This window comes from Triplophysa dalaica, chromosome 19 (assembly GCF_015846415.1).
Source record: "Triplophysa dalaica isolate WHDGS20190420 chromosome 19, ASM1584641v1, whole genome shotgun sequence".
NCBI lineage: Eukaryota > Metazoa > Chordata > Actinopteri > Cypriniformes > Nemacheilidae > Triplophysa > Triplophysa dalaica.
Genome location: NC_079560.1, coordinates 10168350 through 10195838, shown reverse-complemented (window position 1 = coordinate 10195838; position 27489 = coordinate 10168350). Strand labels below are relative to the sequence as shown.

The 27489-nt window shown below is 39.4% G+C and overlaps 4 protein-coding genes across 6 annotated transcripts; 1 reads left to right on the top strand and 3 right to left on the bottom strand.

Moving 5' to 3' along the window:
- Nucleotides 1–2559: 2559 nt before the first annotated feature.
- cldnb (claudin b) lies at nt 2560–3675 on the bottom strand. Its single transcript, XM_056730439.1, has one exon. The coding sequence runs from the start codon at nt 3610–3612 to the stop codon at nt 2965–2967; it is 648 nt and encodes a 215-aa protein (XP_056586417.1). The 5' UTR covers nt 3613–3675; the 3' UTR covers nt 2560–2964.
- A 2415-nt stretch (nt 3676–6090) lies between these two features.
- Nucleotides 6091–14577, bottom strand: LOC130407504 (uncharacterized). Of its 3 annotated transcripts, none has more exons than XM_056730434.1 (8): nt 14311–14577; nt 13424–13566; nt 12880–13020; nt 11985–12149; nt 11685–11754; nt 11382–11500; nt 11045–11249; nt 6091–6516 (listed from the first exon to the last, which is right to left on the bottom strand). In XM_056730434.1, exons 1-8 carry the CDS (start codon nt 14513–14515, stop codon nt 6410–6412), a joined length of 1155 nt encoding a protein of 384 aa, XP_056586412.1. In that variant the 5' UTR covers nt 14516–14577; the 3' UTR covers nt 6091–6409. The 3 variants fall into 3 exon arrangements, with proteins under 3 accessions (XP_056586412.1, XP_056586413.1, XP_056586414.1); XM_056730435.1 differs by having other exon boundaries at nt 11685–11751; XM_056730436.1 differs by lacking the exon at nt 12880–13020.
- On the top strand, nt 9288–10656 carry LOC130407512 (zinc finger BED domain-containing protein 4-like). Its single transcript, XM_056730444.1, has 2 exons — nt 9288–9713; nt 10251–10656. The coding sequence occupies exons 1-2, from the start codon at nt 9397–9399 to the stop codon at nt 10402–10404; spliced, it is 471 nt and encodes a 156-aa protein (XP_056586422.1). The 5' UTR covers nt 9288–9396; the 3' UTR covers nt 10405–10656.
- A 4625-nt stretch (nt 14578–19202) lies between the features above and the next one.
- Nucleotides 19203–20611, bottom strand: LOC130407505 (claudin-4-like). The gene has a single exon (XM_056730437.1). The coding sequence runs from the start codon at nt 20546–20548 to the stop codon at nt 19880–19882; it is 669 nt and encodes a 222-aa protein (XP_056586415.1). The 5' UTR covers nt 20549–20611; the 3' UTR covers nt 19203–19879.
- Nucleotides 20612–27489: the final 6878 nt, after the last annotated feature.

Genomic DNA, 27489 nt, shown 5'->3' with positions numbered 1-27489 from the left:
AGGAAAATACTTATGAAAGCATTGCAAATAAATTGTTTACTTTACATTCTTTTTGTATGTTTTTGACCAGCAAACTATGTGTAATGAAGAATTGGTGTAAAAGGTAGAAACAAAAGAATTTCTGTCTGTAAGGATTTTTTTGGCCACCACTATAAAAATGTTCTGGCTATGCCCCTGGCATCAAGGCACTAAACCATATAAATATGTGGTCTGAAATCCATCCATCCATTTTCTACCGCTTATCCGAACTACCTCGGGTCACGGGGAGCCTGCGCCTATCTCAGGAGTCATCGGGCATCAAGGCAGGATACACCCTGGATGGAGTGCCAACCCATCGCAGGGCACACACACTCACTCATTCACTCCCGCACTCACGCCCTACGGACAATTTTTCCAGAGATGTGGTCTGAAATGTCCCTGCATATTTATTTAGGTATTGTAACATGGTTTTATTATTGAATATGTATTTCTTTGTTTCCGTGATTGTTATTTAGTGCCCAAGCATTAGGAGGAAGTGAAGGAAGTGACCAATTTGTCAGTTATGGTGTCCCATACCCGAAATGTGACCTCTGCATTTAACCCATCCAGTGATAAGTGAGCACACACACAGCAAGTGGTGAACACAAGTACACCCGGAGCAGTGGGCAGCTATCACTGCAGCGCCCGGGGAGCATGTAGGGATTAGGTGCCTTGCTCAAGGGCACCGCAATCATTACCCGCCGACCCTGAGGATCGAACCGGCAACCTTCTGGTCACGAGTCCGACTCTCTAACCATTAGGCCACGATTAAAAGTATGAAGGCTTATTTTAATGGTAAAATTTAATAATACATTTGTATTTGTTAACATTAGTGAATACATTAGCTAACAACATAGTTTTTCAGCTTTTTTTAGTCTTTGTTCATATTATTTAATGCCAATACGGTTGTTTGTGTTAGTTTACATGTGCATCACTGCAACCTTTGTTTAAAAAAAGTATTAGGACAGGCTGAAATGAACATAAACTACGAATGATAAAACCTGTAGATGTTTTGATCATTATTAGTATTAGCTAATATGGTCACCAATGTTTACACATGTACACCCATTAAAACATTATACATTACAACTCTAAGGATTTTTCTGGTTTCAGGGTTCGAAACATGTTAGCGTCACACGCAATGCTAAAACATGCTAGCTTGCTATTTATTGTCTATTTAATCTTAAAACTATTATACTACTACTATCTTAATTTCCCCAAACTTCCACATTTTTTAATTTTAAAACGCTATAGTTACCGTCAGCCAATTTTAAATTTTGTTTGGGCTGTCTCTCACATTTTCTTCTCACTCACACAAACACATTTTCTTCAGCAGAAATATCTGTAGTTTCCTGTGAGGCACACACTTGCATACTTTTTGAAAGTTTCATATAGTAGTAACAAGTAAACTGATGGAATTTGCTTTCTGCACCAAGTCCAGACTGAAAATTTCAACAAAATCTGAACAAAAGTCTCTCATTAAGATTTGAGACATACAGTCATAACGCTGAACTTTAGAAGCCATCACAGAGGTCTTTAGAAATATCGATCCTGCGCTAAAAAACACATGCCAAACCAAATCATGTTTAGCCCTGTTCTTATAAATTTATTTTACATAAGTTCTTATTTTCTTGTTTAAATACCTATTCTGGATTTACAGTGTGAGACAATTGCTTTTGAGAACGTTTGCATACATATCTTATTAATAATGTTTCTGAGGGTTTTGCAGTATTTGCATTACGTTGTGCTATAAATGTATTGTTCTTTATTATTAAAAAAATATGTCAACATTTTCATATTTAAATCAGGGGGTTAATATATAGACTTGTCACTTTTTTTGCCAGAGGGGAACTGGAATCCCCTGGTTTGGCCTGGGTTCTCCTGAGGGTTGTTTTCTCCTTTGGAGTTTTGGGTTCCTCGCCAACATTTGTATACTGTTTGCCTGTCTGGGGGGGCTGCTTTAGAATTAGAATTTTAAAGTTAAAATTAATATTGCATATACTGTAGGAATTTATAATATTTGTCTTGTGTTTCTCTCTCCTTTATCTTTAATGTGTGCCTCTCAGATAACCATTGTGTGTGTGTGTGCTTGTGTGTCTGTCTGTGCGGTGCGTGTGCAATAAGCAACCTCAGCACTAGATGCCACTAGATTTTACTGCCTGGTCCATTAATAGTGGTTTGCACCAGAGCTGCTATGTATCTATGGGGCTGTAACTTTTGAAATTTACCAGTTTAATTTTAATTAACTTGCTGATCAAATTTAAAAGTAAACATAGCGCATTGCACTGACAAAACACATGCCTAAACCACTAAGCCACAAATCCTGTTCAGCCATGTCATGTGCATTTTCATGTTGTAGGACCTGTTCTGGAATACCAGAATAAGACAACTCCCTTTTGCATACAGTATAGGCTAAAGGCAATCTCTTGAAATCTCTTAGGTGTGAGAGGGATATAATGGAGGATTGCATTATGACACCTGCATGTTAACTCCCATACACACAGATTTTCATACAATTAAAGGACACTCCTAGTTCACAGGTGCGATAGCAACATATTTTATTTTTCCATACGGCATAAATTTAATTCAGAAAACAGCATTTTGCGGTTTACTTTACAAAACTGAAATATTTACAAAATCGACAGTTGCAACACTTGAAAAATAAAAAATAAACGTTTAAATGTAAAAACACAAAACATTCATCGCAAACATTACATTGTATGAAGAAAATCTAAATAAACTCGATGGCTTAAAATACAAGCATTCATTAACTGATAAGAATAAAAAACGTGGTTCCCTGTTTTCCTCTTTTTGTCTTGCCACAGTAAATATATAGGCAATATATTTGGCAAACCTGCATCATCAGTATTCAATTACTGCTTTTCAAGTTCATCTTGGACAAACCAAGATAGTAAACAGAATCCATTTTCAGAGTTCTACACAGTTTCACACAAAGTTCTTGCTGGTGGGTGCAGAGGCGTCTGATCGAGGAGTAGCGTTATATTTGGCCGTGTAGTTTCCTCTTTCTTCCTTTGGTGGGCAGTTGCAGCAAAGCAAAGCTCCTCCGATGATCAACAGGGCGGCGGCTCCCCATCCAATGTAAAGCCCCGCTCCCAACTCTCTCTTCTGTGCCTGATGTACCAGGGGGTTGTAGAAATCCTGAATGATGACGTGAGCCGTCCAGCACACTGGGACCAGACACAGCACACCAGCTAGGATGAAAATCGCACCTGCAGTTATACCGATTTTGGATTTGGCGCCCTCGTCCTCAACACAGTTGGTGCATTTGCCACCGGCCATTGACAGAAGGATGCCCAGGATTCCAATCACAATGGAAATGATGATAAGTGCTCGAGCAGCCTGAAGATCTGAAGAGAGGGCCAGCATGGAGTCGTAGACTTTGCATTGCATCTGTCCGGTACTCTGCACAACACAGGTCATCCATATTCCCTCATACGAGATCTGCGACGTGACAATGTTACTGCCGATGAAGGCCGTAACCTTCCACATGGGAACAGCGCAGACCACGATGACACCGATCCATCCTATAATTGCCAAGGCAATGCCCAGCATCTGAAGCCCAGCAGACACCATGATGCTTCTCTGTTAAAGTCTGTTCTTTGTCGCTTGAAGTGACTCTCTTTGCAATGCTCTCAAAGGCGTGTGCAGATACTTTAAAAGAACCTGAGAGGTAGGGGGAGGAGTTGTAACGGATGAGTAGTTCTGCTGGTTTTTTGGTTACTTCATAGGGTGCGACAGGGTAAGAATGTACGTCAGTATCTTGAACTTTTTCCACTGTAGACCCAGAACCATATATGGGTTCTTTAACATACTTTCTTCTCAAACTTCAGGTTTCTATGTGAGAAATATCACATGGGGGAAAGGGAGAGAAATAGATCACGGACGTGAGTGTTGTGTTGCTAGGAAAAGTGTGTGACCAAAAGCATTTCAGAGATTAAAGGCACAGTTCACCCAAAAATTAGTTTTAATTTTAATTAGTCCTACTATGGTAGTCAATGAAAACAGTCTTCCAAATATCAACTTGGTTTAGTACAAATTGAGGATGAGTTAATGATGACAGAGATTTCATTTTTGTGAACTATCCCTTTAAGAGAGGACAGGAAGTGACCACGTTGAGTTTTTTCCAGAAACCAAAACAATGAACTGTTTCTGTGAGGTCATAGATTACTAAATAAAAAATGTTTTCTGTGTTTTACATGAAGGAAGATTGGTTTCAGTAAAACACAAGGACCATTGTGTCGAGTTACAAAGAACAAGTACAAAGTAACAAGAATGATGCTGATTTGTTTAATATACCACTGTAGAGCAACATTAAACATTATTTCCTCTCACTTTGTTCAAGGATATTTCAAGAAAAACATCTGTGTTGGATTAGATGACACATACAGTACATAACAAACACGATGTTTACTTTACATCTTACGCAGCAGGTTTCTGTGGTATAGCATAATCTAAGTGTTCACATGTAAGCAGTGCTGCTTCTGAGTAAAAGGGGAGGAAAACCCTCATGCACCTGTTCCCACCTGAACTGGTCAAACCAGTTTCTGCTAAAAACACAGGTGGATCGCTGGGCAAGACTGAACAACAAAATTCATTAACTGACAATAACAGGAACATAAAAACAGGTCCATTTGTTGTAGAAAGAGTAGCGGAAAAAATAAATGAGATAAAGGAGAGACAGTTTCATCATCTTTCGTTCTCATCCATAACAGGAAGGTTTAAATAAAGAAGTGAAAGAATGGTTATTGTTTTGCAACAACCAATTAGACATGGTTTTACTTGAAACCGAACAAAAACCAAAGAGTTAATTTGCAAAAACAGATTACTCTGCTTTTAAATGGTTTGAAATCATGTTTTTTATTCTGCATTCCAATTAATCTCAATCAAACTAAATTTGGGTTGTTTTGATTAAGTAATAATAACTCAAAAATATACAGCCAACTAACACAATAAAACATTGAACATTTCTAAAAACAGAGTTATCTGTTTTGCAAATAAACCCTTCAAATTTTAAGCAACAAAGAAAGAAGAACATTCGGATATATTCTTTATTCTTAAGAGGTTCCATCTATCAATGCCTAAACCTGATGAAGCAACTTGTCCCCACACGCTTAATAAAGATAAAGATGGGTAAAATCCCACGAGACTTCATGGACATTATGGCGCAGAGCCAAAGGTGGCATAATAAATATCTCATTTGAATGTTTCAATGTGATCAGTTCACACCCTACTGGCAGTTACGTTTAGGGGTGGAGCTTTGTTGTTTACGTTTAAACTAGTAAGGTGTTTTGCATATGAAACAAACTATATGAATTCACACAAATCTAGCTATTAATAAAATCATTACTTCAGCTCTGTTAAAAAAAAACAACAGAAAGCACTACTGACTGAAAAAAAAAAGCGGGTAGGGTGTTCAAATCTTTGCCTGTTTAAAAATATTACAAACATCAAATGTCATAATAGATGTGGCATTTGCATCCTTTACAGAGGCTATTTGATTTTGACACAGGGTTTGTGGTTGGATGAGAAACCTGTACCCTGGTGAAAAAATAATATGCCAAGTATATTAAGTTTTGGTATACTAAAGTGTACTTACAATCAGACTAATAATCAGTATACTTTAAGTATGTTAATGATTAGTTAACTTAAAGAGTGCTATTTTGGGAATACTAATTTTGTACTAAATATATTTAAGTTGAATTTTAATTGTGATAAAGCACAATTTCAAGTGTATTTAGTGTACTTTCATGTGCTAAAGTGGAACAACTTCAAGTATGTTTAGCATACTTTAAGCATATACCTTTATATACGAATTAATTATGTGCTTGATTAGTGAACTAAAAGTGTGTAAAAGTACATTACAATTGCATTATGAGTTTGTTTCAAATGTGCAATCAGTATACCATGGATATGTTTATTTTGCAGTAACAGTATACTGTATGATTGTTATATTTAAATACAAAAAAATGCACAATCTAATAAAAACAACATTTTTTTATTTGTAAAAAAATATGTTTTACAATATACTTGTAACATATTACATCGTATTACACAATATATATTTAATGTTATAAGTATACTGAAGGCTAAACTACGTAGGGGGATTTTTTGATGGAGGGTACCTTAATGCTGTTGTGATGTCCATTATAAATGAATAAGATCATTAATGAATGGACATATTTTATTCACATATTTAAAAGTTTATTTAAACTTACAGTAACATGGTTTCAGCAAAAAAACTTGAATGATATTACACTAAAACTTGAAAAAACAACGAATTTACTTTGTTTTTCATTACAATAACACTGAAAAACTTCAAACCAATGACCGCACCAACCCTCTATACGTAAACATATTCAGAAATGCATATTTAAACATTATGATGTTTCTGGCTGAACTGATCGTTATTGCACTTGCGTCTGATAGCTGCTCGCACTTCAGAAGCTGTTGTTTGTGGAAACTCCAGTAGAACAGCATCTGTTAACAGAATAGACAATAGATAGCTGAACAGTATAGCATTTTCTGTCATAAACTGTCGAAAACAAATACTTTGGGGCCTGTATTTTATATGCAGTCTTTCTTAAAGGGGTGCTGCAACTGTGTTTCATGCATTCTGACTTCTTTACAATGTTAAACGCGCTGTCTTCTCATGCTTAACATGGTCAGCTTGTCAAAAAACGAGTTGAACATATGACGTTGTATATCTGTTGTTGATACACTCTCCCAAAGTTCGTGTAGGTTTCGGAAAGTTATTTTCGACCATGAAAATTTGTTTTGTAACATCTTTTCTTAGTTCCTCATTGGACTACTCTCCCAGAAAAGCACACCCACCAGTCAACCAAGGAGAGCAAAGAAGGAGCATGAGCACAAGTCAACCAGCTGGACAGAAACTGTCTGACTTACGGCCGCCTTAAGTAGAAACTCGATGCCACAAAAGTGAATACATATATGATCATCAACGTTTTTCTGTAGCTCAGAAGAGCATTGCGTGAACGAAGTGTTTAACATACATATACATACATATACGTACGGCACTTTCCCACTGCTGACACAAATGTTACTAAGAACCGTAATAAAAGATTACATGTATGCAACCATTTTGAGTTACAATTGCAATAAGTGACATGTTAGTAAGTACATTTCAAAGAGCACCAATACCAGCTCCACAGTGGAAAAAGAAGCCGTATCATGGGGTTTCTACGTCAGTAAAGGCGGTAACGCAAAATGACACCATTGATAGGCTACTGCACAGCCCCGTGTCACTGTTTAGAATGGTGATTTTCTCACGATTTACAAGTAGTTGGAAACATTTTAGATATTGTAAGTACTCAGCAGAACAAAATATTGACAATGGCCTGTAGTTTTTGGTTATCTTGATGCAGAATTGTTCCAAAACTGCACACTTCATATGTGTGTTAATCAAAACAGATTAAATTCGACACATTGAAACCAATTATACATTGGTCCACTTAAAGGGTATGTTCATTTTTGGTCAACCTCTACTTACTACAAACCTGTTGACATTTATTTGTTATGCTGAACAGAAATAAAGATATTTTATTGAATGTTAGCAACTACCACGTTTTGGGTCTACATTGACTTCCATAGTAGTTTTAGAAAATGACCTTTTCTACTAGGGAAGTCAATGTAGACCCAAAACATGGTACTTGCAAACATTCAATAAAATATCTTTATTTCTGTTCAGCATACATTTTTTTTATAGTTTTTTTTTAAAACTAACGCAAATACAGTGAGGAGTGTCTGTTTAATTTTATTTAACCTGTATTTGCTGTAGAACAGAGGTTTACTCTAGGGATGCACCGAATGTTCGGCAACCGAAATTATTACCGAATAAGTAAAAAGGCCGAATAAATTTTGCCGAACAATGACGTTTTTAATGACGCGATCAAATAGTAACCCGCGTAGAGTGAGAGGCGCGCGCTTTATGCAGCAAACATGTCAGCAGTGTGGAAGCACTTTAAAGTGTCAGAGAAAGAGGCAAAAACGGCCGTTTGCAGACACTGTTCTGCTGAATTGTCCAGAGGGGGTGCATCTGCAAAAACGTACAGCACTTCAAGTTTAATTTATCACTTAAAATCAAGACACCCCGAACATCATGCAGAGTACGAGAAAGACACGGCGGCGGCTACGGCAACAGCAGCAGCGAAAAGGAAAGTAGCTCCCCCCAGTCCTAGAACACCCACTCCATCTGTGGCTGACTTCTTAGAAAAAGCAAAAAAGTTTGCCAATGACAGTGCCAAAGCTAAAGGTATTACTAAAAGGATAATGGAATTCATCGCATTGGATGATCAACCATTCTCTGTTGTAGAGGATGTTGGATTTCGCAGGCTTATAGACCATATTGAGCCCCGTTACACCATCCCTAGTAGACGGTATTTCTCAGACGTGTGCTTACCTGAGATGTATAACGTCGTTTCAACTCACGTCCATGAGCTCTTGGCTACAGACATTGCAGCCCTCAGCTTCACGACTGATATTTGCAGCTCGGATGTGAGCCCCACCAGTATGCTGAGTTTAACTGCGCAGTGGATCGACACAGATTTCAAGCTACAAAAGATTGTGCTTCACTCACAAGAGTTTAGAGGGTCCCATACAGCTGTAGCCATATCCGAGGCGTTCGCCAACATGTTTGACACTTGGCGTATCGACCGATCTAAAGTGCATGCGGTAGTCAGTGACAACGCAAGAAATATGGCTAAAGCCATGGAAGATAGCGATCTGAAAGGCATACGGTGTATGGCACACACAATTCAACTGGCGGTCAACGAGGGATTGTTGAGTCAGCGCAGTATAGCAGATGTGATAGCGATAGGCAGGAAAATTGTTGGCCATTTTAAACATTCACCACTTGCCTATGCGCGCCTACAATCTATCCAAGAACAGTTCGGAATGCAACAAAAACGTTTCCAACAGGATGTGAGCACAAGGTGGAACAGTACATATTATATGCTGGAAAGCCTTTTTGCGCAAAAGCGAGTCTTGGCTACATACATAGCAGATCATGACCTGCCCGCGACATTCACCGCATACCAGTGGGTGTTAATCGAGAACGTTCTCTATCTTCTCGCCCCCTTTGAGCAGATAACAAAAGAGATAAGCTCATCTGATGCATCTGTGGCAGACGTCATACCCTTACTTGCAGCACTAAAGCGTCTTTTAAACAAAGAGGCTGAAACAGACCACGGAGTGAAAACAACTAAAAGTGCGCTCTTAGAAGCTGTCAGCACACGATTTAGTCAGGCAGACTCAGAACCCCTGTACTGAATCGCGACTGTGCTTGATCCACGATATAAAGATCATTACTTGGATGTGGGGAAAAAGCTGCGCACACGAGAAATGATCCAGGCCGAGTTGGATTTGGGAAAGCCGCTAGGTGATGGAGACGGTCAGGTGATGCACAGCGCAGGAGATGAAAACAGCGCAGAGAGTAAACGCGCTCGTACTACAGATGAGCCCCGCACAGTCTCGCTGTCTGACATGTTCGATGAGATCCTCCAAGAGAATAACCCATTTGCAAGACAGAGGACAAGCTCAACCGCTCAACAGTTAGATGGTTATCTCTCAGAAGTCCCCATCCCCAGGAGCAATAACCCTCTCGAATTTTGGAGGACCAATCAAGGCCGCTTTCCCGACCTGGCGCAGATGGCACGCAGGTAGGCTACTTGTATGGGAAATTAATTTAAGATTTTACTTATATTTTGGATTATGGTAACACTTTATATTTCTATTTTTTTTTAACATTAACTAACAATGAAAAACTCTTATTAAAAGCATTTATTAATCTTAATGTTAACATTTACTAATACAGTATTAAAATTAAGTATCACATTTTTAATTTTTGAATTAAAAAGTATCAAAAGTGGTAGGCCTATTTGTTAAAATTGTTAATGCACTTATACTAACATGAACTAAATATTTTTTATTATCTTACATTAACGAAGATTAATAAATACCATAACAAATGTATTGTTAATTGTTAGTTAAAGCAATAATGTTAACAAAAGGAAACATTGTAAAGTGTTACTACCTATATTTTATATTATGTATTTTGTGAAAATTTTACTATTTTCAGTGTAGTAAAATAGTAGGCCTACACTGGGTTTCAACCATTTCATTATCTTGAAGACATTTTTCGTTTTGAAATGAGCAACTGTCAGAAAACTGCAATAAAAATGTCAACTATTCTGCAGGTACTTGTCTGCTCCATGCACAAGCACCGACAGCGAGAGACTGTTTAGTGCTGCATCTCATGTCATCAATGAGAAGAGGAACCGACTTTCATGTGAGAAAGCAGAGAAGCTACTTTTCATAAAGAAGAACCTGCCACTTTTCCTGAAGAAGTAGGCTAAGTAGGCTTATGTCTAGGACAGTTATTTATTTGTTGTGGGTTCATCCACATTTTTTGCACTATTCAATGCACATTTGTTGTTGTAGACATACAGAGTTACATTCTTTCAGCAGTCAGTTATAGGCCTAACATAGGCTATTCAAGAAGGGGGGCTTCAAAGATGGCCAAATAAAAATATATTTTTTATTTTACTAATTTATTTATTTTAAGTTATATTGTGCTTTGTTTGTATAATATCTGCTGGAATGTTAAAAAAATGTTCTGTGTTAAATAAATATTTTGAAATTATATTTTTGTTATTTGCTTTATTTCTCTGAAAAGCAACACAAAATAGTAAAAAGCTAATTTTTACTATTTAATTATTGTAATGGTGAAAAAATTGGCAAAATAAATGGAAAAAATGCGAAACACCGCGTTCGGTATTCGGCCTTCGGCCAAGCATTTCATTATTATTCGGCTTCGGCTTCGGCCAAGAATTTCATTTCGGTGCATCCCTAGTTTACTCACTTCTGCTTATACTGTATTTAAAATGTATTGTTTTTAATGATCATGCACTTAAGGTGAAATGAAGCTCATGGTTGTTTTATTGCTTTGTAAGTGCACAAAACATAACTTAATAATAAGACAATTACACACCTGTTATGGCCTGCACTTTGACAAGATCGAGCTGTGCTTTAGGGGGGGCCCCTTTTCCAGATTTCCCTGACAGTGTGGACTGGGCAAGGACATCTTTTGTGAACACCAGAACTGCCAGCTCCTGGGCAAAAATGGTCATTCGAGATCGGTTCAGCCGCTTGAAGGCCCTCTTTGACACTGTTACTTCACTTCCAGCCAAGGGGTGCTGTGTAGAGAAAAAGTGATGTATGATGTACTGAGTGGTATGACCAGTCATGTACAGGTTCCCATTAACAAGATAATTCTCATGATGTAACCTATAGATGCATTTATCTTTTATTCTTTAACTGTAACATACCATCTCAATGTCACTGAAAGAAAACGATTTTGTGGATGAAGGAGTCCCCCCAGATGAGGGCATCAAAGCCTGTACACACTGCACACACTCCTTCACTACTTTAATCATTTCTGGAAGTTCTAAGTGAATATAAAGAAAAAACAAATTTTATTGTTTATATTAACTATGGCACAGGACAGTTGGATGAATTGTAAATGTTAGACAGAGATTTTGGTACTTCAATCCTGTAAAGGGCAATGATGCAAATTGAGGAACAAACTGTGCTTTAATGTCAACCCCTGTAATACAAGCCTAAACACCTACCACGAAGGGATGCCATGATTTGATCCATCTGGTGAACCATTGGCTGACTAGTGCTATTATCCACCATCTGCTAAAACAAACAATGAAATGCATATTTTAACATATTGTAATTTCTTCTATTAAAGTCAAATCACATCAACTTATAATAGACATTTATATTTTGTCGCGTTGAGGATAATCCTTCATCCATGTCATTGCCCTTAAATGTAACAAATAAAATAAGAGATCTGTTAAAAGCAATGAAAAGGAATGTGTGTCTGGAAGAATATACAAAATATAGCCAAACAACGTATAACTTACAACGTCAGGTTGACTTTGACTCCATATCATGGTGGCATCATCAGATCTGGAGTGGTGATCTGAACATGGTGGGCTCCCTATGTTTGTGGCATCATCTGAATTTGTGTGATGATCAGGAGTGGGTGACTTAGGCCTGGCAGCCTTTAAAGTCTTTCTTTGCTTTACCTGGAGAGAACAACAATGAAGGAAAAGTGAGACAATGTTTAGGAATGTAATAAAAATTGGGATTTGTAATTATACTAATGACAATACAGTTGATAAAAAAACTGTATAATATGACAGCAGATCATATTTGTATTAACTGTAGACTGTACACTTAAATTGTGGTTGACTTAAGAAATGTAAATAATAAAGTATGACCAAACAACTAGTCTGGAGTGCGTTTCCCGTACAACAACATAACTCTTTGCTTAATTTCTTCTTGACTAATTCCTGAAAACATTTTAGCTTTGTTGCTCAAACCCCACTGGTTCAACAACATAGTTAATGCCATCACATAGATTGTGAAGTAATAATGTCCAATAATTAATTCATTTGTGATTGAATAAATGTCAGATTACTGCTCCAAATAACAAACATGAAATCTGAAGACAACTGTCATCTATGTGTTCTCTGATGTTACGTTTTATTTACACAGTTTAATTTAATTTTGGAAAAAATGATTCAGGTTAAGACAAGAATTGTTGAACTATGCTGGCAATGATGGAACATGCAACAAAAGATGGCTTAGAATACTTAAGTAAGCGCACCCCTGTTCTCAATAAGTCAATAACCAGCACGTATAAAGATGGTGCTATTTTTAGTTAATAGAGGGTATGAATTCTACCCCATTTTTTTTAAAATTAAGTTCAGCATATAAAGCACACTAAAACAAAAGGAAAACTTCATCCCTCACACAGTGAAGATGTTGTGGAAATTCATCCTCAGAACTGGTGTGGTGATCTTGTGTGTCTTGGACCCTTTTTTGGGAAAGGGAAATCTTTAAATTTTCTAACATCTGGTTTCTGGCTGTGTCTTTGATCTTGGTTGGCTTTGCCTGAAGACAATGTACAATTAAAGTTCTTCAATTTAAGAGTTATTTGGGCACGAGAAGATTCTGTAATTGAATGCAGGTTGTAGAACTGTGTTTAGGTAAATTGTAAAGTTCTATAATTCATGTAATGATAATAAAAAAACATGAAAAAATGCGTATTAAAGAAAGTTAATGTTTTTTTATATACTGTCAATTATAGTTTGTGGATATAAAATCGGAATCGGCAAAAATCGGAATCAGCAGGTTTCACAGGTTTCATTCGGCAAAGAAAATTGCAATCTGTGCATCTCTAATATATACCTCACTTTTTATGATAGCACATAAGCAAGTAGTAAGCTATGTTTTAAAACACAAATGCAGTTAAAACTGCATAAATAAAAACTGTGCAAATTCAATTTTAACTCACCAGCCTGGCTTTTTTTGCCTCCACCACATTGGTCTCCAACATTTTCTTTTGTCTTTTTTTTTCACCCATGCTTTCTTCCTCGGTCCATATATCTTTCCCCAAAATGAATAAATTCTTTTTGGTGACAAGGTCTTTAAATGAATCTGATGTAATGGGAGAAACAGAGAAGTTTAGCTTACACCAGCATGCAAACCAGAATAGTATTTCAGTGTTGGGAAGCTATCATGAAACTGTGCTTAAGATACATTTAAGCTACATATCAACCCAACCATCTAGTATCAGTAGGTACCTACACTACAGTACAAGTAACAATAAAAAGCACTCCATCAACAGTTTGGGTTTATAACAATGCAATACAATATTCACAAACCCCAAATATATATCTCAAACGCACTGTTGTCAAAGTACACTCCTGTATATCCTTTTTATAATCATCATACACACTGTAAACATGCAAAAGCTTGACATAATAACAACAGATAATGTTTATACACAACGACGACACTCTGGACTTTCAGTGCATTGCATGTTCATCAAAATGGAATGTAGCTTTTTGGTAAAAAATATCAATTAAGGGATTGAAAAGTTTAGCCATAAATTTGCTCGATTTTCTAAACTTGTTTGACACTGCGCATGCGCACAGAATCTAATCCCACGGAATGTTTTTTGACTAATCTGTTCCTAAATTGTTATTTTAACGACTATATCAACGCAAAGTTACATACACGTAACGCTTATAAGGTCAAATAAATTTATTTCGCAAAAACATTGATATTTCTTGATTTTCTTATCGTGTCTGTGATTGCTTACTACAATGCAATCAAACGACACTATTAAGCAAAACAATAGTAGTGCAAACGGAAACTAACTGGTAAATTTAAACTCACCTCCAAATAGCAGAACATTAGCTGCTACTGTCTTCTCCGGTTCTTTTCGTGTGGGCCATTTTATTTTGAACCAGTCATCATCGCTATCAGGGTCAGGCTGCGAAGTCACTTGATTAAACTGGTCCAAATTTCCAACAATAAGAGATGTACTTTCCACTTGTAGTGTTTTGTTAAACAAGTAATAAATAGCGAACTGGAACGACATCGTGACGGCAATTTTATTCACCTGCAGAACGCTGGGGCCGAGTAACTGCCTGGGGCCGCATGCATGAAACGTGCACCGTCAGACGTCAGCAGCTCTGATTGGCTCCAGTGAGCTCTAAATCTTATGCACAGAATTTAGCGCCAAATTCAAATTCAATGTAAGTCAGAGTTGTAAACGGAACACATTGAAATCATCATGTCATCAAAAAGAAAGATGAAGAGACATTTGAATTCCGATGATACTCAAGCAGAGACCCCAAAAACAACAAAATACAGAAAACTTCAAAATCAGGTAAACAAAAATCATAATTAATAATTAAACAGCATTACAGTTAATTGAAGTACTTTCAACTGTACTGTATATTAGTCAATATACTTTGTTAAAATCTTATTACAGTAATATAGTATTTTATAGAGTTAAATCTTGTAAAAAATTAAATAAACGCAATAACAAATATAAGAACATTTTACAATTAAATAAGTGTATAGTATACAGATATTATTTTATTTTGTATATGATGTGTTCCTTTTCTTTTCTGATAAATATTTCATATAAATATCAATTTGCAGGATATGAACAAGATGTTTTATTTCATATAAATAACAAGATATACAGTAGGTGGGTTATTGCCCTAGATATAGGATTGGGCCAATCTGATGGTAAACATCTTGATTAATTTAATTTAATATATTTTTTTATTAAAGTAAGGTTTAATTTACTTGTATTATTTTTTGTATTATAAGTATTAATTAGACTCAAGACTATGTCATATAATGTAACTTTTGAGGAAAAAAGAACACTTTGCTCTGGCAAAAGTTCCATGTTGTTTCTAAAATGTGTGCTCAAGCTCACTTAAATTTAAGTTAAGGTTACTTAATAAAGCTTACTAAAGGTTAAACATGAAACATGACACGTACTTGTGGATAAATATATCTGTTTAAACTAAAGTTAATGTTGTTTGTACTGTGTTTGCAGAAACCAAAAAAATTATTATACAAGAGATTTCTTTGTACATCTCCAGTTACTACCTCATCTTTATACAGAAGAAAAGTTTGTGAAAAGGTATGCTTTTTAGAGAAAAATGTTTATGCATAACAGAAAGCATGTTTTATTTAATCAGAATGTTTAGACTGTATAGGTCAAGCCTAGCACAACTCAGAGCCACAGACTATGTTTGTAGGCTGTTTATTAAATTATTTTATATTTTTGTCCTATTTAAATACTGCTTTTCTGTTGTAAGATGCTACTGCTGTTTCATTACTGAAACTGCACTTTTTTGCCATACATTTGTCTCAGATTCCTAAAACACCTCCTAATGCAAATACTTGCAAAGAAAAAAAAGATACCAGCAAGACTGTAACAAAAATAAGCATGGAGAGAAAGAAAAAAGGACAGAACATAAAAGCAAAGATGATGATGGAAGTGCACAGGAGGACAGAGGGGACGCTGATGGAGATGAACATGAGGACAGAGAGGAAGATGACGAAGATGAACATGAGGACAGAGAGGAAGATTACGGAAGTGCTCATGAGGACAAAGAGGAAGATGATGAAAATGAACAGGAGGACAGAGTGGAAGATGATGAAGATGAACAGGAGGATAGAGATGAAGATGATGGAAATGAACAGGAGTACAGAGAAGAAGATAATGAAGATGAACAGGAGGATAGAGAGGAAAATTATGGAAATGAACAGGAGTACAGAGAGGAAGATGATGGAAATGAACAGGAGTACAGAGAAGAAGATAATGAAGATGTACAGGAGGATAGAGAGGAAAATTATGGAAATGAACAGGAGTACAGAGTGGAAGATGATGGAAATGAACAGGAGGACCGAGAGGAAGATCATGAAGGTGAACATGAGGAAAGAGAGGAACATGATGGTGAACAACAGAGAGTCGGAGAGGAGAAAAGCCAAGATCGAGATAAAGACTCAAACCTATTGAAGGTACTGTGTAATTACAGATCTGTGCATTCTGCTTTTGAAAACTTTTTAATAACCCCTCTGTTACCATTACTTAACAAAGCTAACAGAGTCACAACTTTTAATCTCATGTTAAATTCAGCATTTACTAATACATCTCTAAAAGGAAACGTATCTGTTAACATAAGCTAATGCCCTGAACAAACAATGTTCAGTTGTATTGGTTAAACAATTGTAAATGTTGAACGATTTTTTTAAATAAATCTCTGATTTTAAGTTGTTGTTACCATTTTGTCTACGGCATTTACTTAGGTTAAATTCAGTGATTACCCTGTGGCAGTGTAAACTGTCTGTATAACAACAACAACACTGTCAGTGCCACTGCATTGCTGTAGGTGTAAATATGATACATTTTCTCTTTTATAGAAACAGCAAGATGACGATCCTGTATACCCTGGTGCTCCTCTCACAAAGGGACAGAGTCTACTCCTACTCATGTCATATGTTCTGAGGCACAATTTGACAGGTGTAGCACTTCAGGATCTTCTTACATTGTTTAATGAACATTTCCCTGGTTTAGTGCCAGCAACCTCATACCTTTTTCATAAAGCCCATGGACAGTTTGGCCAGTATGAGCCCCATTTCTGTTGCATCTACTGTGAAAACTACATGGGACCCACTGGGATAGCACCAAAAAACTGTTCTTCTTGTAATGCTGAATTTGACATTGAGAACAACCTAAGAGTTGGTTCTTACTTTCTTGTTCTTAGCCTATCAGCACAAATAGTGGACATTTTGGAAAACAATGAAATACATTTAGATAGAAAGGAATCAAATCCTGGCATACTTTCTGATATTCAGTGTGGGGTAGAATATCGAAAAATCAAGCAAAGTGGAAAACTGGGGGCTGATGACCTTTCAATCTTGTGGAATTGTGATGGAATTCCAGTTTTCAAAAGTAACAATGTTCAGATATGGCCAATCCAGTGTCAAATTATAGAACTGTCTCCAAAAGATCGTCAAGCAAATATATGCATTCCATGCTTATGGCTTGGTAACAGCAAGCCAAATATGATTACATTTTTAACTGCTTTTGTTGCTCAGCTCAAAGAGCTAGAACAGGTTGGTATTAAATGGAGGGACTCTGAAAACACAGAGCACACAAGCAAAATTAATTCACTCCTCTGCTCCGCAGATTCAGTTGCCCGTCCCCTCCTGAAAAATACTAAACAGTTTAACGGAATATACGGGTGTGACTTCTGCCTCCACTATGGTGGTGGCCCATACGTATGGGAAACCCCAGAATCACCTTTAAGGACAGAGACAGATCATTTCCGTCATGCAATGCTGGCAACCCCTGAGAAGCCAATAATGGGTGTGAAAGGCCCATCCCCTCTCATGGAACTTGAGACTTTTAACATGATCAATGGATTTGTTCCAGACTACCAGCACTGTGTTTGCCTTGGTGTTACTAAACAGATTACATCTCTGTGGTTAGATAGTAAGCACCATAAAGAGGAATGGTACTTGGGCTCCAAGATCAGTGACATAGACAAGGCGCTGTTGGCCATTAGCCCACCTGTGGAGGTCACAAGGGCACCAAGATCAGTTAAGGACAGAAAATTCTGGAAGGCATCTGAATGGAGGTCATTTTTGTTGTTTTATGCTTTGCCTGTTTTGAGTGGCATTTTAAAAAAGAAGTACTGGAGTCATCTTTTTTTATTTGTTTTTGCAATTCACACTCTTCTGCAGGATGCAATCAAAGTGACCGATGTGGATAAAGCAGAAAAAGCTCTTCGGAAGTTTGTGCGTAATTTTGAGAAACTTTATGGTGCTAGAAATGTCTCTTTCAATGTACATTTGTTAATGCACTTGGCAGCAAGTGTGCACAACTGGGGACCATTGTGGGCAACATCCACATTTCCTTTTGAATCATTCAATGGGACTTTGCTTAATTTTTTTAATGGAACAACTCATGTGTCTGATCAAATAGTAAAGAGATTCCTTAGGTGGAGGGGTCTTTCAACAAAAGCAAATACTATAATGGCAAATGCTAATGACAACATAAGAAAATTATTTGACCACTTCCAAGGTAGATCTGGCTCAACAAAAATGTCAAAGGAGTTTCCAAATAATGTCAAAGCTTTTGGTTGCCCAAAGAAAGCCAGAACAACTGTGCTGCAGAGGATGGCTATTTAACATTTCACAGGAGACATTGTACAGTTAGGTTTATTTTATGACCGTTTCGTTTGTAGCAGTGTTATTTATCATTCATATAATAACACGACTCTTAAAAAGAGAAATAATTCTGTAGTACAGTTAAGTGATGGAACATTCTGTGAAATTATGACACTGGTGGCTTACACATCTGTGGATGAGGACTCTTCTGCATCTACTACAAATAGATTCTGTGTTTTAGTTAAGGAGCTTGCCAAGAGTGGAAGACAGGTTTATAGAGATGTTCAGTTAAATATACCCTGTACATTTCTAACTGAAGTGTTTCACACTAATAATGTATTTGCTGTACATCCTCAGTCATTACAGCGTAAATGTGTAATAATTAGGTCTAAGGACAAAATGTATGTCAGTCCTCTTCCAAACAATATTGAAAGAGACTAAAAACAGATTCCTGTACAAACATTTACCAGTGAAAAAGAGGTAACTGTTAATGATCCCAAACATATTTCCATAATTCACTGTGTTTCTTATATATGGCATACCATTTCAATGTTTCTTTTTTTTGTATGTTACATACTTTACGTAAGTACTGTTATATTGTGTTTAATGACAAAAGTTGTGTTAATGTATTTCTGTGTATGACACTGTGCACAATACAGTATTAGCATTGACGCAACTTTCCATGGAAGGATTAATGAATGTAACATGATTCTTTGACAGTATTAGCAAAATAAACATTACTGAACTTAAAACGCCTTTACAAGACACATTTGTGCATTACATATATTTAATTGAAAATACAGTATATTGTAAAGGCAGGCTTTCAAACTTTTTAATACTTTTTTGTGTTTTTTTTAAATATACTAAATTACACCTTTTAGAAGTATATTTGAAGTTAAATGGTAATAATTAAGTAAAAGTATGTTACTAATAAGCTTTTAATTTATTTAAAAGTGCGCTATATTGTGTTTGTATATTTACAGTGTATTGTTTAAAAATAAAATATATTTAAAATACAAAAAAGTATCTTTTTTTTCACCAGGGTATTCTGCTCAAATGATTGCGTTCTGTGCTCTGCTTTACAGTTATTAAAGTAATGATCAAAGGGGGCAACACAAACGTATATAAAATATACGCCAGGGAATATTCTGAAGTGGCTAACAAAAATGTGCTTCAAAACTATTATAAAAGAGTATATCTTAACACAAACAAACAGCTCAATGCAAGTTTTCATTTCCATGATTAACATGTTTACATTTGGCTGTCAGTTCAGTTTTTGGTGTGTTGAATTATGCCCCCTACTGGTGGGTGCAGAGGCGTCTGATCGAGGAGTAGCGTTATATTTGGCCGTGTTGTTTCCTCTTTCTTCCTTTGGTGGGCAGTTGCAGCAAAGCAAAGCTCCTCCGATGATCAACAGGGCGGCGGCTCCCCATCCAATGTAAAGCCCCGCTCCCAACTCTCTCTTCTGTGCCTGATGTACCAGGGGGTTGTAGAAATCCTGAATGATGACGTGAGCCGTCCAGCACACTGGGACCAGACACAGCACACCAGCTAGGATGAAAATCGCACCTGCAGTTATACCGATTTTGGATTTGGCGCCCTCGTCCTCAACACAGTTGGTGCATTTGCCACCGGCCATTGACAGAAGGATGCCCAGGATTCCAATCACAATGGAAATGATGATAAGTGCTCGAGCAGCCTGAAGATCTGAAGAGAGGGCCAGCATGGAGTCGTAGACTTTGCACTGCATCTGTCCGGTACTCTGCACAACACAGGACATCCATATTCCCTCATACGAGATCTGCGACGTGACAATGTTACTGCCGATGAAGGCCGTAACCTTCCACATGGGAACAGCGCAGACCACGATGACACCGATCCATCCTATAATTGCCAAGGCAATGCCCAGCATCTGAAGCCCAGCAGACACCATGATGCTTCTCTGTTAAAGTCTGTTCTTTGTCGCTTGAAGTGACTCTCTTTGCAATGCTCTCAAAGGCGTGTGCAGATACTTTAAAAGAACCTGAGAGGTAGGGGGAGGAGTTGTAACGGATGAGTAGTTCTGCTGGTTTTTTGGTTACTTCATAGGGTGCGACAGGGTAAGAATGTACGTCAGTATCTTGAACTTTTTCCACTGTAGACCCAGAACCATATATGGGTTCTTTAACATACTTTCTTCTCAAACTTCAGGTATCTATGTGAGAAATATCACATGGGGGAAAGGGAGAGAAATAGATCACGGACGTGAGTGTTGTGTTGCTAGGAAAAGTGTGTGACCAAAAGCATTTCAGAGATTAAAGGCACAGTTCACCCAAAAATTAGTTTTAATTTTAATTAGTCCTACTATGGTAGTCAATGAAAACAGTCTTCCAAATATCAACTTGGTTTAGTACAAATTGAGGATGAGTTAATGATGACAGAGATTTCATTTTTGTGAACTATCCCTTTAAGAGAGGACAGGAAGTGACCACGTTGAGTTTTTTCCAGAAACCAAAACAATGAACTGTTTCTGTGAGGTCATAGATTACTAAATAAAAAATGTTTTCTGTGTTTTACATGAAGGAAGATTGGTTTCAGTAAAACACAAGGACCATTGTGTCGAGTTACAAAGAACAAGTACAAAGTAACAAGAATTATGCTGATTTGTTTAATATACCACTGTAGAGCAATATTAAACATTATTTCCTCTCACTTTGTTCAAGGATATTTCAAGAAAAACATCTGTGTTGGATTAGATGACACATACAGTACATAACAAACACGATGTTTACTTTACATCTTACGCAGCAGGTTTCTGTGGTATAGCATAATCTAAGTGTTCACATGTAAGCAGTGCTGCTTCTGAGTAAAAGGGGAGGAAAACCCTCATGCACCTGTTCCCACCTGAACTGGTCAAACCAGTTTCTGCTAAAAACACAGGTGTGTTTTATATCTCATATATTTACAAAATAAATGAGATAAAGGAGAGACAGTTTCATCATCTTTCGTTCTCATCCATAACAGGAAGGTTTAAATAAAGAAGTGAAAGAATGGTTATTGTTTTGCAACAACCAATTAGACATGGTTTTACTTGAAACCAAACAAAAACCAAAGAGTTAATTTGCAAAAACAGATTACTCCGCTCCCCTCCTTGAACTGCCACCTTACCGTGGTGGAGGGGTTTGAGTACCCGAAAGACCCTAGGAGCTATGTTGTCCGGGGCTATATGCCCCTGGTAGGGTCTCCCAAGGCAAACAGGTCCTAGGCGACGGGTCAGACCAAGAGCGGTTCAAAAACCCATATGATGACTACAATTTCGAGGACCGTGACGTCGCCCGGTATGGCGCAGCCGGGGCCCCACCCTGGAGCCAGGCCCGGGGTTGGGGCTCGTATGCGAGCGCCTGGTGGTCGGACCTTCCCCCATGGGGTCTGGCCGGGCTCAGCCCGAAGGAGCGACGTGGGACCACCCTCCCGTGGATTCACCACCTACAGGAGGGACCGTAAGGGGCCGGTGCAAAGTGGAACGGGTGGTAGTCGAAGGCGGGGGCCTCGACAACCCGATCCCTGGACGCGGAATCTAGCTCTAGGGACATGGAACGTCACCTCTCTGACGGGGAAGGAGCCGGAGCTTGTGCGTGAGGTTCAGAGATTCCGACTAGAGATAGTCGGGATCACCTCTACGCACACCTTGGGCTCTGGAACCACACTCCTCGAGGGAGGATGGACTCTTTACCACTCTGGAGTTGCCAAGGGTGAGAGGCGGCGGGCTGGTGTGGGTTTGCTTATAGCCCCCCAGCTCAGCCGCCATGTGTTGGAGTTTACCCCGGTGAACGAGAGGGTCGCGTCCCTGCGCCTCCGGGTCGAGGATAGGTCTCTCACTGTCGTTTGCGCCTATGGGCCAAATGGCAGTGTAGAGTACCCGGCCTTCTTGGAGTCTCTGGGAGGGGTGCTGGAAAGCACCCCGACTGGGGACTCCGTCGTTCTGCTGGGTGACTTCAACGCCCACGTGGGCAGCGACAGTGACACCTGGAGGGGCGTGATTGGGAGGAACGGCCCCCCTGATCTGAACCCGAGTGGTGTTCTGTTATTGGACTTCTGTGCTAGTAACAGTTTGGCCATAACGAACACCATGTTCAAGCATAAGGGTGTCCATCAGTGCACATGGCACCAGGACACCCTTGGCCGGAGGTCAATGATCGACTTTGTTGTTGTTTCATCTGACCTACGGCCGTATGTCTTGGACACTCGGGTGAAGAGAGGGGCGGAGCTGTCAACCGATCACCACCTGGTGGTGAGTTGGATCCGATGGCGGGGGAGGAAGCTGGACAGACTCGGCAGACCCAAACGTACTGTGAGGGTCTGTTGGGAACGTTTGGCCGAATCGCCTGTCAGAGAGATCTTCAACTTCCACCTCCGGCAGAGCTTCGACCAGATCCCGAGGGAGTCTGGAGATATTGAGTCCGAGTGGACCATGTTCTCCACCTCCATTGTCAACGCAGCCACTCGGAGCTGTGGCCGTAAGGTCTCCGGTGCCTGTCGAGGCGGCAATCCCCGAACCCGGTGGTGGACACCGGAAGTAAGGGATGCCGTCAAGCTGAAGAAGGAGTCCTATCGGGCCTGGCTGGCTTGTGGGACTCCCGAGGCAGCTGACAGGTACCGACAGGCCAAGCGGACTGCAGCCCGGGTGGTTGGGGAGGCAAAAACTCGGGCCTGGGAGGAGTTCGGCGAGGCCATGGAGAAAGACTATCGGTCGGCCTCGAAGAGATTCTGGCAAACCGTCCGACGCCTCAGGAGGGGGAAGCAATGCCCCACCAACGCTGTTTACAGTGGAGGGGGGCAGCTGTTGACCTCGACCGGGGATATCATCGGGCGGTGGAAGGAATACTTCGAGGATCTCCTCAATCCCGCCGTCACGTCTTCCATTGAGGAAGTAGAGGCCGAGGGCTCAGAGGCGGACTCGCCCATCACCCGGGATGAAGTCACCGAGGTAGTCAAGAAACTCCTCGGTGGCAGGGCACCGGGGGTGGATGAGATCCGTCCTGAGTACCTCAAGTCTCTGGATGTTGTGGGGCTGTCTTGGCTGACACGCCTCTGCAGCATCGCGTGGCGGTCGGGGACAGTGCCCTTGGACTGGCAGACCGGGTTGGTGGTCCCTCTTTTTAAGAAGGGGGACCGGAGGGTGTGCTCCAATTACCGGGGATCACACTTCTCAGCCTCCCCGGGAAATTCTATGCCAGGGTACTGGAGAGGAGAATCCGGCCGATAGTAGAACCTCGGATTCAGGAGGAACAGTGTGGTATCCGTCCCGGTCGTGGAACACTGGACCAGCTCTATACCCTCTTCAGGGTGCTGGAGGGTTCATGGGAGTTTGCCCAACCAATCCACATGTGTTTTGTGGATCTGGAGAAGGCATTCGACTGTGTCCCGCGCAGCATCTTGTGGAGGGTGCTCCGGGAGTATGGGATTCGGGACCCTTTGCTAAGGGCCATCCGGTCCCTCTACGACCGGAGCAGGAGCTTGGTTCGCATTGCCGGCAGTAAGTCAGACTTGTTTCCGGTGCATGTTGGACTCCGGCAGGGCTGCCCTTTGTCGCCGGTTCTGTTCATAATTTTTATGGACAGAATTTCTAGGCGCAGCCAGGGGCCGGAGGGCGTCGGGTTTGGTGACCACACGATCACATCTCTGCTCTTTGCGGATGATGTCATCGTGCTGGCCCCATCAGACCAGGACCTTCAGCATGCACTGGGACGGTTTGCAGCTGAGTGTGAAGCGGCGGGGATGAGAATCAGCACCTCCAAATCTGAGGCCATGGTTCTCAGCCGGAAAAGGGTGGCTTGCTCACTTCAGGTAGGTGGAGAGTTCCTGTCTCAAGTGGAGGAGTTCAAGTATCTGGGGGTCTTGTTCACGAGTGAGGGAAGGATGGAGCGGTAGATTGACAGACGGATCGGTGCAGCTTCTGCAGTAATGCAGTCGCTGTACCGGTCTGTCGTGGTGAAGAAGGAGCTGAGCCGCAAAGCGAAGCTCTCGATTTACCGGTCAATCTACGTTCCTACTCTCACCTATGGTCATGAGCTGTGGGTCATGACCGAAAGAACAAGATCCCGGATACAGGCGGCCGAAATGAGCTTTCTCCGCAGGGTGGCCGGGCGATCCCTTAGAGATAGGGTGAGAAGCTCGGTCACTTGGGAGGAGCTCAGAGTAGATCCGCTACTCCTCCACATCGAGAGGGGCCAGCTGAGGTGGCTCGGGCATCTTTTCCGGATGCCCCCTGTACGCCTTCCCGGTAAGGTGTTCCGGGCATGTCCCACCGGGAGAAGACCCCGGGGAAGACCTAGGACACGCTGGAGGGACTATGTCTCCCGGCTGGCCTGGGAACGCCTCGGTGTCCCCCCGGAAGAGCTGGAGGAAGTGGCTAGGGAGAGGGAAGTCTGGGCATCCCTGCTTAGACTGCTGCCCCCGCGACCCGGCCCCGGATAAGCGGTAGAAAATGGATGGATGGAGATTACTCCGCTTTTAAATGGTTTGAAATCATGTTTTTTATTCTGCATTCCAATTAATCTCAATCAAACTAAATTTGGGTTGTTTTGATTAAGTAATAATAACTCAAAAATATACAGCCAACTAACACAATAAAACATTGAACATTTCTAAAAACAGAGTTATCTGTTTTGCAAATAAACCCTTCAAATTTTAAGCAACACAGAAAGAAGAACATTCGGATATATTCTTTATTCTTAAGAGGTTCCATCTATCAATGCCTAAACCTGATGAAGCAACTTGTCCCCACACGCTTAATAAAGATAAAGATGGGTAAAATCCCACGAGACTTCATGGACATTATGGCGCAGAGCCAAAGGTGGCATAATAAATATCTCATTTGAATGTTTCAATTTGATCAGTTCACACCCTACTGGCAGTTACGTTTAGGGGTGGAGCTTTGTTGTTTACGTTTAAACTAGTAAGGTGTTTTGCATATGAAACAAACTATATGAATTCACACAAATCTAGCTATTAATAAAATCATTACTTCAGCTCTGTTTAAAAAAACAACAGAAAGCACTACTGACTGAAAAACAAAAGCGGGTAGGGTGTTCAAATCTTTGCCTGTTTAAAAATATTACAAACATCAAATGTCATAATAGATGTGGCATTTGCATCCTTTACAGAGGCTATTTGATTTTGACACAGGGTTTGTGGTTGGATGAGAAATCTGTATTCTGCTCAAATGATTGCGTTCTGTGCTCTGCTTTACAGTTATTAAAGTAATGACCAAAGGGGGCAACACAAACGTACATAAAATATACGCCAGGGAATATTCTGAAGTGGCTAACAAAAATGTGCTTCAAAACTATTATAAAAGAGTATATCTTAACACAAACAAACAGCTCAATGCAAGTTTTCATTTCCATGATTAACATGTTTACATTTGGCTGTCAGTTCTGTTTTTGGTGTGTTGAATTATGCCCCCTACTGGCTACATATATAGCTGGAAAGACTGAGTTCATCATCAGTGAGTCAACCCTATACAGCTTGCTGTACAGTAGTAAGTTACGTTTTATCGTAAACATCACAATTAATCTAAATTATAATCTCTCTCCCCCCCTCTCTCTCTCTCTTTGGACTTGCTTAAGATAAACTAAGGATTAGCTAAACAAACTACATCCTAGTTTATATGACTCTTCCAGCGAGGCTACTCCAGCAATAAGACACACCCTCGCTATGATGATTACCTATATCTAGAGCCAGTATTGCTTTCTATTGTATTATTTTGTTTCTTGTTTGCAGCTACGGTGCTCAATGTGTTAATGTCTCTTCCTACTGCTTTACATTAAAATGTAAACATACAATGTGATGTAACTTTGTACATCAAGAATGGTAACTATAGCTTTGTGGTGTAGACATGGTGGCAATATAAATAGAATAATATAAGACTTTATGCCTGCTTTTTCAAATCAGGTAATGTAGTTTTGGGGGATGATAAGGGATTGAAAGATAAATCACAGACTGCCATCAACACTATGCAAATCTTTTATTCGTTGGTTGTTGCTGACAGATCCTTTTCCCCTGTGGCCTTTTGTCACTTGAATCAGGCAGCAAGTCAAAAACACACGATCGAAGCTGCTCACCCGGCATGTTGTGGAGTGAGGGCATCTGCTATGCTCCACCCATGGTTCAATAGAACAATTTCTTCCCAACTTAGTCATCGCCTCTTGCTTGCTGAAACTCATTTAAATAGGATGAGTGTTTGATCACGAGGGAAGTAGAACATAATGATGTCTCACCTGTCACATGTTTACTGGTTTCAGGTGGTATTGTGTAACCATTTCCTTTTCTGTTTACAGTATATTAGGAAAGTAGACGCTAATTGTTTGATCATTATCAGCAATTAATGAAAAAACAATAGATCCTATGACAGAAATGCAATTGGATTTAGTGGTTCTAATGGAAATTGTTTGGTTGCTTTCTATTGGTGGGATTGAATATTGCAGAACTAATAACATTAAATAATTTACTGGAAAGAGGCCCAAAATATATTACATAAAGGAATTGCTTATGTTGTAATGGAAAACAACTGGTGATTTATAATGATATTTGCAATGGAATCCATAATATTTTCATAACTGCTATCAGTTAAATATTATAGTTTTACAAATTTCCTCGGTTTGTAATGTATGACAAGATATGTATATGTTGAAATGTGTACGTTTTATATTATTTTAAACCAGAGACATAAAAAATACACAGCAAAAGTGAACTTCATTCAGTTTTCTTTGTCTTGTTTAAAAAAAACATCACAAATAATATTTTACTTAGGTAAGTTACTGCATAAACAAGAAAAATATCCGCCAGTATAGTTAAAAAAATACACTTGAATTAGGTTTTAACTTTTGTTAA

What these genes read in the sequence shown, in the direction of transcription:
- LOC130407505 (XM_056730437.1), bottom strand. Translation starts at nt 20,548, where the DNA reads ATGGTGTCTGCTGGGCTTCAGATGCTGGGCATTGCCTTGGCAATTATA.
- LOC130407512 (XM_056730444.1), top strand. Translation starts at nt 9,397, where the DNA reads ATGATCCAGGCCGAGTTGGATTTGGGAAAGCCGCTAGGTGATGGAGAC. An exon ending in CTGGCGCAGATGGCACGCAG is followed by an intron (nt 9,714 to 10,250) that starts GTAGGCTACTTG and finishes ACTATTCTGCAG; the next exon opens with GTACTTGTCTGCTCCATGCA.
- cldnb (XM_056730439.1), bottom strand. Translation starts at nt 3,612, where the DNA reads ATGGTGTCTGCTGGGCTTCAGATGCTGGGCATTGCCTTGGCAATTATA.
- LOC130407504 (XM_056730434.1), bottom strand. Translation starts at nt 14,515, where the DNA reads ATGTCGTTCCAGTTCGCTATTTATTACTTGTTTAACAAAACACTACAA. An exon ending in TAATGTTCTGCTATTTGGAG is followed by an intron (nt 13,567 to 14,310) that starts GTGAGTTTAAAT and finishes CCATTACATCAG; the next exon opens with ATTCATTTAAAGACCTTGTC. An exon ending in TTCCACAACATCTTCACTGT is followed by an intron (nt 12,150 to 12,879) that starts GTGAGGGATGAA and finishes TGTTCTCTCCAG; the next exon opens with GTAAAGCAAAGAAAGACTTT.